General features: G+C 63.0%; 2 protein-coding genes across 2 annotated transcripts in view; both read left to right on the top strand.

Moving 5' to 3' along the window:
• Positions 1–287: 287 nt before the first annotated feature.
• MNEG_1466 (peptidase S8/S53 subtilisin kexin sedolisin) lies at positions 288–3,564 on the top strand (the record flags this gene model as incomplete). The annotated part of the gene is made up of 4 exons (XM_014050050.1): positions 288–348; positions 505–1,202; positions 1,379–1,441; positions 1,648–3,564. 4 exons carry the CDS (start codon positions 288–290, stop codon positions 3,562–3,564), a joined length of 2,739 nt encoding a protein of 912 aa, XP_013905504.1.
• A 1,858-nt stretch (positions 3,565–5,422) lies between these two features.
• Positions 5,423–8,978, top strand: part of MNEG_1465 (Uncharacterized protein) — a gene marked incomplete at both ends in the record, with an annotated part of 5,029 nt that continues 1,473 nt past the window's right edge. The window contains 6 exons of the mRNA XM_014050049.1: positions 5,423–6,007; positions 6,271–6,330; positions 6,574–6,746; positions 7,077–7,568; positions 7,808–8,543; positions 8,777–8,911. Coding sequence (XP_013905503.1) covers positions 5,423–6,007; positions 6,271–6,330; positions 6,574–6,746; positions 7,077–7,568; positions 7,808–8,543; positions 8,777–8,911 — 2,181 coding nt within the window. The remainder of the gene's footprint in view (positions 6,008–6,270; positions 6,331–6,573; positions 6,747–7,076; positions 7,569–7,807; positions 8,544–8,776; positions 8,912–8,978) is intronic.

Below are 8,978 nucleotides of genomic sequence, written 5' to 3'. Positions count from 1 at the left end.
GGCGGGGCGTGCCCGCCGTGACGACGAATCCGAGCTCACGAACCAGGCTGCGAAGCCAGCCACCGAACAATGGCCGCCCGCGCCCAAAACAAACCAGCAATTCGAGACGACCGTTGTTCATTCCTCCATCTTGTAGCATCTCTTCAATCTGACTTTAATACGGCTTAGACTGATTCCTTCTCCTTGACGAGCCCAGCCAACGCACTCATCAGTCCCGGAAATAGCAGAACACCCACAGCGTTGGACGACACCGTAACGCAGCACAAGGACACTATCTTAGCGCAATCATGCACCCACGAATTCCTTTCTTTATAACTCTGCTTCTGGCCGCCGCTGGCCCTGCCCGCGGTGAGCTAACTTTGGCTGCTGCCTGAACTGGTAATTGGTGCCCGCTCAGGCCAATGATGATGCAGCACGCGCCGCACCCATCGTTGTTGTTTCCGACACCACTACGGGACTGCAAACAAAGCCATCTCGCCAAACCTGGCCCGCGCGTACCCGCAGGTGGATGGGTCGTCAGCGATGACAGCAGCATCGCATCCGTGCCTGCTGCAGCCACGCCCCTGGCTGCTCCAGCCGCTGCCGCTGCCGCTGCCTCCCCTGTGGCGGCTGCGGACCCCGAGGCTGCCGCCCTGACGGCTATGGCCTCTGGCCAGGCGGCCCAGTGGATCGTCACCTACCGCGTCAGCGCCGACGAGGTGGCCGCCGAGGCCGCCACCCCCCTGGCCGCCTCAGCGACCGCCGCCACCATCGCCGCCGCGGGCGCCTCCTCGCCCGCAGACGCCGCACTGCTGCGCATGCAGCGCACCGTCAAGGCGCGCGTGATGTCGCCGGGCGGCGCCTTGGCAGCGCAGGGCGCCAGCGTTGTGCGCGACTTCCAAAACCTGCCCGTGTCGGTGGTGGCGCTGCCCAGCGCCGCCGCCCTGGCGACCCTGCGCGCCGACCCCTCAGTGGCGAGCGTGGAGCCCAACCGCCCCAACAGCCGTGCCTTGGTGCAGAGCCTGCCCCTTGTCGACCAGCCAGCCGCCGTCGCCGCGGGCAGCAAGGGCGCCGGCTGCTATGTGGCCGTCCTTGACACCGGCGCCGACTACACCCACCCCGACCTGGGCTCCTGCGCCACCGCCGGCGCGCCTGAGCCGTGCCGCGTGGCCTACGCCAGGGACTTCACCAAAGTAGATGACGGCCAGCTGGACAGTGACGGGGTGAGCATCCATTTGGTGTTTGGGGGGAGTGGCGGCGCTGACTGTGAAGTGGTTTGGGCGGGTGTGGTCAACAAAAACTGCCTTGCACCCCACCATCACCCCCTACCCAAAGGTATGGGTGATTGCTATGCCTTACTCCCCTCAACCCCTCACACCTCGTGGCCCCAACCTCACAGCATGGCACCAATGTGGCGTCTATTGTGGCCCGCGTCGCCCCTGGAGTCAAGATTTTGGCCCTGGTGAGCGGCTAAGATGCCATCGCTTCAGATCCTCTTGTAAAGACAGCATTGCCTTCAGTGGCCACCATTACAGACCAAAGCACTAGCCAGTATGCATACAGGCATTGCTGCCATGAGGGCTGTCTGAATGCACATGCACTCTCTGACAAATGCTTTTGCCCCCCCCCCATCCCCTCCCATCCCTGTTCAACCTTCCCAACTGACAGGACGTGTTTTCAAACGATGCAGCTGGCAATCTCGTGGCCTGGGACAGCGACATCCTGTCCGCCATAGACTGGTCCATCAAGGTCAAGAACAATGGCACGTACAACGTCTGCGCCATCAACCTCTCCCTCGGGTCCGCCTCAAATGCCGCCACTCCCTGTGCCACCAGCGCCTACGAGTCTTCCTTCGCCACCGCGCGCCGCGCCGGCATCGTGCCCGCCGTCGCCTCCGGCAACGACGCCAAGAAGAACGCCATCGCCAGCCCGGCCTGCGCGCCGTCCGCGGTGTCTGTGGGGGCTGTCTACGACAGCAATGTCAACTCGCGTGCCTGGAGCGTCTGCACAGACGCCTCCACCGCCGCCGACCAGGTCGCCTGTTTCAGCAACAGCGCCGCCTACCTCACGCTGCTGGCGCCCGGCGCCATCATCAACGCCGGCGGCTGGTCAATGGCCGGCACCAGCCAGGCCACGCCCCACGTGTCGGGCGCTGTTGCAGTGCTCAAGGCCGCAGTGCCCACCGCCACCGTCGCCCAGGTGATCGCTGCACTGCAGTCCAGCGGCAAGCTCGTCACCGACGCGGCCAACGGTGTCAGCACGTCACGCATCGACGTGGCCGCGGCCGTTGGCGCCCTGTCCAGCGGCGGCGGTGGCGTGGGCGCCAACACAGACACCACTGCCCCCACCGGCTCGGTCAGCATCAACGGCGGCGCTGCCATTTCTGCCTCCCTGGACGTGACCCTGGCCATCAGCGGCACCGACGCCAGCGGCGTGGCTTCCATGTGCATCAGCAACACCGCCGCCGCCTGCACCGCCTTTGAGACCTTTGCCACAACCAAGGCTTGGCGCCTAGCCGCTGGCGCCGACGGCGTGCGCACAGTCTTTGTGACTCTCAAAGATACCGCAGGCAACACCATGGCCACCCCTGCCACCGACACGATCACCCTGCAAACGACCCAAGCAGACAACACACCGCCAACCGGCTCAGTCACCATCAATGGGGGTGCTGCCACCACCACCACCCTGGACGTGACCCTGGCGATCAGCGGCAATGACGCCAGCGGCGTGGCTTCCATGTGCATCAGCAACACCGCTGCCGCCTGCACCGCTTTCCAGGCCTTTGCTACCACCAAGGCTTGGCAGTTGGCTGGCGGCGCCGACGGCGTGCGCACCGTCTTTGTGACTCTCAAAGATACCGCAGGCAACACCATGGCCACCCCTGCCTCAGCCACCATCACCCTGCAGACGTTGGTTGCCGCTGGCACCAGCGCTGTCGTAATCAACGGCGGCACCGCCTACACCAACGCGCGCACCGTGCCTCTGCAAATCAGTGCCCAGGGGGCAACCTCCAAGACCAAAATGTGCATCAGCCAGACCGCTGCAGACGCCTCCGGCTGCGGCGGCTGGTCTGGCTTCGCGGCCAGTAAGAAGTATTCTCTTGGCACCTCGCCTCAGGGGCTCCGCACCATCCGCGTTTTTTTCAGGGACGCCTCTGGCGCCGCGCTTCCTACTGCAGTGGGCACCATCTCTTTTGACAGCGTGGCACCCTCCATGGACCCCGCCGCCATGGCCGTCACGGCCACTCCCACGAGCAGCAGCGTCATAGTTGGGTTCCTGCAAGCCGCCACTGATGACGTGTCCGGCGTCGCGTCATACGTGGTGGTCGGCCGCCAAGGCAAGACAGCACCCCCGCGCTGCAGCGGCGCCAGCCTCAAGAAGGCCCTCAGCGGCGGCCTCGCCAGCACCGTCGCTGCCCCCACTACCCCGGGCACTGACGGTGTTCGCGCGGCCGTCGTGCAGTCGCAGAGCGTTTCTTTCTCGGGGCTCAAGGCAAGAACATCGTACTCGTTTCGTGTGTGCGCTCTTGACACCGCGGGCAATGCTGCCCAGGGTGTCACTGTCTCTACTAGCACGACTGGATGATTCCCTCACTGCTGTTCCCATCATCACTTGCTCCACCATCGCACGCGACACTGCTTCCACCCTTCGTCCCAATGTGCTACCAGTAGCGCAGCCGCAGACCCACCCCATTCTTTGAGCGAGCATTTTTTTGATGTCTTGGAGCGTGTTGTGACGCATCAGTGTGATCGCAAGCGCGTGCGCAAGGATATGCGTACGCCGTGTTGCGCGGGTTGCGTCACCAGCTGCCTTGTCACCCGGGCGGTCATGCAAGGCTTTTGTGAGGGTTGCGCAGTGCCGCCGGCTCTCCATGCGCAACTGGCCCTGCGCTTGGTGGGTTGTTTTCTGCCGCTTTGCCTTTTTCTGGTGCCTGAGATGCCCGCCTACGGCCTTTGCATTCCTGACTTCATCTGATCGGATCACTTTGCTGCCGTCAAACCTAGTGGCGCAGCCTTTCCCCTTGTCGGCGCCCGGTTGGTGCTGAGCGATACCTCAAAAGCATACCCTTTTTCTGGCCTCGCTCCTCTCTTGGTGTGGATCATGCTCTTACAAGGCGTGGTGTTGGTCAAGCGTGACCCACTGGCTTGTGCCTTCCACTAGCTCATCTCTACCAATTACTTTGCACCGCGCAGGTGCGTGTTTGTTTCGGCCTGCCGCTGAGCTGCGCACTGCTGTTGGTGCCAGCAATGCGCTTGTAACTCAAGTTTTGCTCATGATGCAAATGAGTAGACCTCCTACAGATTGCCTGCCAATCCAGTTTATCTGGGCCTGAGAATGGTGTCCCAAAACTTGTCTGCAGCTGCCCGCGCGGTACCGTACATTTCAGCAATGCTGCACGTGGCTGACTGAGTATGATGGGTGCCAGTGTGGCTGTGAGCCATGAGCTTCTGGTCAATGATGGTCATGTCAGGCAACATGTTCTGTTCGTGGGCGCACATCGCGCAGGATGCGCAGGCACACTATCGTAGTGTCACACGTGCTATTGCACGGTAGTAACCAGTTCGTAGACCACCAATAAACTATCTGAGGCATAAATGCTTGTGCAGGAAGTTGTCACAATACCGCTATACTTGAATATAGCCCATCGACTTGCATTGAGACCGTTGTCACCCGCCCTTTTTCCCGTGAGCACCACGGACATGCCAGTGGGCAGTGACCCGCGCATCATGGCCGCTCAAAACCTGGTGACACGGCGCCCTAATGGCAGTCACACTGCTCAGGATGCAGCTGTGCAGGCTTGCACAATGCGGCCCGCCGTTGGCGGCGCGCCGCACCCCGTCCGCAGCAACGGCGCTCCACGGCACACATTCAAGCAGGTGGCTGGCCGGCAGCCACCAGCAGGTGCATACTGCCCTGATACATACGGCCCCCACAGCTGCGCGGCTTCAGGACAACTTGAGCAGGGGGGGCGCCCATGCAGAGTGGCGTCTGGCAGCCTTGAACTGGGGCAGCCCGCCAACTTACCGGGAGGTGACAGATGCAATTGACGGCATGTGGTGGCGACATGGCAGTGAGGAGCAGCACATGCTCAACAGACTTGCTGTTTTCATAGTGGAGTCCAACAACCCATCAGCCAGCCGTTCGCCGGAGCAGAGAATCACCAAACCAAGTGAAGGCCGTCTGTACACAGTCACTGCATCTGACGCAGGCGCGCAGGGGCATCCTGTCAGCGCGGCTTTGCCTCATGATGAGTGCATATGAATGAATCTTGCTCATTTGCAAGATCAGCATGCTGCTTGTTACACGACCTCTTCAATGATGTAATCCTATAAATCTTGTTGCAAATGCATGAACCCCGCCTGCAGGGACCCAGCTGCGCAAGGACTTCCCAGACCACAAGGTCAAGTTGAAGACCTTGCTCAAGGATCAGCAATACTTGAGCATGGCCAACAAGACCGCAAAATGCCAGGTGGTCCAGCTGCGCGTTTTGCAGCTGGTGACGGAGCACACCCGCCTCACCTTTTTCAAGGACAGCGGCAATGCCGAGATCAGCGGCCCAAAGGACAGCGGCGGCGGGGACGGCGGTACAGGCGTGCTCTACGAGAATGCCAGGGAGCAGCTAGCGGTGCAGCAGAGTGAAGTATGGGACGAGGCGCCAGTGGTTTATGTCCAGAATTATGTTTCGTGCGGCTCCATGCTGTTGCACCTGCGGCACTGCAAGGTGCTGGCAGTGGACACAGAGCACGCGGACGCTGCCGAACCAGGCGGCGGCAGCTCGGCGCCCTCGCCGGAGCAGCAACAGCAGCAGCAGCAGCAGCAGCAGCAGCAGCAGCAGCAGCAGCAGCCGAGGCGACGCGAGCTGGCGTTCATGCAGATTGCGGCGCCGGCGGGTGGAGGCCATGCAGCGCGAATATACCTCATAGATGTGCAAGAGGCCGGTGTAGCAGCCGCACTGGGCACCAAAGGCGGCCTCAGGGCCGTCTTGGAGGATGATGAAGTGCTCAAAGTGCTTCACGACGCACGTGAGGTGGGCACACGGCTGCCGGAAGGGTCCTGCCAAGCAAGCACACTTTGCAGGTTTTTTTTGAAACCCTTGCGTGGATGAGGCACACGTTTTGCAGGGCTGCGGCGCAGTCAAGAACGCGTGGTGGGCAGCCCCCCTGGAAACTACAATTCCGTTCGGGGTGACTAAGCCTCCCGGGCCGCACCGCTGTGCTGCAGCACTGATGCAGATGTGGTGATGCTGAGGGGGGTGCTGTGTGGCCCGCCTGCCATCCTTTGCACTCGCAGGACGCCCGGGTGCTGTGGGAGCAGTACGGCGTCATCCTGACGAAGACATTGGACACTCAGGTGTGCGTGTGTGTGCAGGCAAGCGTGTGTTATTGTACAAGTATATCTGTATATGTGTACGCGTGAGCCCCCTTCCCAAAGTTCGTTCCCAACAAGTTGGTCTCACACAGTATAAGACAAAGGCGCCATCATTGGTCTGAGACAGCATGCCAGCAGCCATGGATTTTTCAGAAGCTGCCTATATACATGGGTGTTTCTGCTGCCATCAACAGGACCCTTCCCCTCGGTTGCCTACGCCCGCAGGTGCTGTGGGGTGCTGTTTCCGTGGGGGTTATGACTGAGGTGAGTTTGGAGGAGACGGTCGACAACACAGAGAAGCTTCGCCGCATTGGGCTTGGCGAGCTGTACAAGCTTGCCGGCGATGATCACCCAAACAAGGCCGAGGTCAAGGCCCAGTATGGCAGTACTCCCGGCAGGTAGGACGAGAGGGACAGATGGCACGGGGCCAGGGGCAGGGGGCATGAAAGTGAGCACACCCCAAGTTGGCAATCAAGAGCATGCCCCAGCAGCGCGCATGCTGCAGCAAGTTGGTGGCAGCAATTCGCGCCCTCAAGATCACCTGGCCCCGGTGCACAGCGCTGTCGACCTGCGAGCACCGGGTGGCACGCTTCCTGGACAGCCAGTAAGGCCATGCAAAACTTTCAAGCCTTCGATGCTGGCTCGACCCAGGTCCACCCCCTCCAACCCACCACTTCTGCAGCCCAAAGCAACACCCGTGCGCCTCACACCCCAACCGCTGCCCGCAGCCTCTGGCGCCAGCGCCCGCTGCCGCAGGATTTACTGACGTACGCAGCAGCTGATGTCAGATACCTGCTGCCCATGGCCAATGCCATGGTCAGCTTAATTCCTCCGTTTTTCACTGCACTCAGCACACTGCAGGCGAGGCTGCATGCGGGTGTGCCAATACCTAGAACTGGGCGTGAGCCCCCGCCGGCTGCAGCACTTGACGGCAACGATGACCGCGCGCGGGCACTGACACCTGGCGTCGCTTACCGCCTCAGCATCGGCGAGTACGGCGCCCCCAGCTATGCCCCTTGGCAGCAGCCGGCGGCGGGCGCAGCAGGAGAGGCAGAGCTTTCAGCAGGGCGGCCTGGGGTTGGGGGATCGTTGCCTGGACCAGCGCAAGAGGGGGTAGAGGCAGCGGCAGCGACAGCGGCCGCTGCAGCGGGAGCAGAGGCGGAAGCTGGAGGGCTTGCGGACGAGGGCGTTTCGTCCCTGATGCTGCTGCTGCCGGAGAGGTCGGTGGTCGGTGTGCGCCCCTTGAGTGTTGCAGGGTTGTGTTCGCACTGACGAGACACTTCTGCCTGCACAGAGGCGCACTGCACCGGGCACAAGCGTGCATGTGCAGGGGATGGTCTTGAAGGGTGACGGGTGAAAACCGCCTCAAGCAGGTTCGACGGCTTTTCACACCTTGGTTCCTCCCCTGTACCAAAGACATTCATTCCTTGCTCGCCACCTCCGGCTCTAAACCACACAGCCTGCAGCAGCAGCTGCACCCCTGGCTGGCGCCCCCACCCGGCGCCCCGCGGCTGCGGGAGCTGCTGCTGCACGGCCACGCCCGCCCAGCAGTCGCGCGACTCAGCGACGGCTCGACTGCGGAGCTGCCCGCGCGCGCGTCCCTGCCGGAGGCGCTAGCGGCGCTGCGCGCGGCTCGCGCGGCGCTCACGACAGCGGAACGGGCGGCGGCCCTCCTGCCAGCGTCGCAAGCAGGCTCGGCCTCCAACGGCGAGGCGGGGCAGCACGGCAGCGATGGTGGTGGTGGTTTCGTTCCAGCAGCAGCAGCCGGCAGCGAGCGGGACGCTAGCATGATGGGCAGCACTACGTCGAGCGACGGCGAGCCCTGGCAGCCGTGGGTTGGCGGCGGCGAGGACTACAGCGGTGCGCCGCTTTTTGACGCGGACAACCGTATGGCGCTTCCGGGGACGCTGCACCGCATCAGCGCCGCACGCGCGCGCGACGGGCGGCGCGTGGTCGGGCTGACGTACAGGGTGGGGCGCCACGTGCCCGGCGCCGCCGCGCCGCTGTACGACGTGCTCGCCCAGATGGCCGCGGTCCACCGCGGCAGAGCGCCGGGCGCGTGCTTCGGCGGCGCCGCCGCGGCGCCCAAGGGTGGTGGCGCTGCCGCGGCGCGGCTGCTGGGCGGCGGCGACGGCATGCTGGGGCAGAGCCCGTCGCTGCTGCTGCTGGGCCGGCCGGGCGCGGGCAAGACCACGGTGGGCGCGACTGCGCTTGCATTGCATTGCACTGCAAATAGCAGAGCTTGCCCTCGCGCACATATGGGCATGCTACCCGCACTCCCGTGCATTGCACAAGCCTGCAGAGAAGTCCATGTATGTGCAGCATCCAAAAGTGCTGCCAACCCTCACCCCACCATCGGATTTGGAAGCCGAGGGCACTGTGCCAATTCCCGTTGTCCTAACCACCCCCAAACAACCCAATTGCACAGCTGCTGCGGGATGTGTCAAGGATCTTTGCAGATGATCTGGGGCTAGCGGTTGTGGTGATTGACACCAGCAGCGAAATCGCTGGCGACGGCGACGAGCCGCACCCATGCATTGGGCGCAGGGCTCTGCGGCTGCAGGTGTGTGTGTGTGTATGTGTGTGTGTGTGTGTGTGTGTGTGTGTGTGTGTGTGTGTGTGTGTGTGTG

This window comes from Monoraphidium neglectum (assembly GCF_000611645.1).
Source record: "Monoraphidium neglectum strain SAG 48.87 unplaced genomic scaffold scaffold00147, whole genome shotgun sequence".
Classification (NCBI taxonomy): domain Eukaryota; kingdom Viridiplantae; phylum Chlorophyta; class Chlorophyceae; order Sphaeropleales; family Selenastraceae; genus Monoraphidium; species Monoraphidium neglectum.
This window is presented reverse-complemented; position numbering and strand designations above follow the sequence as displayed.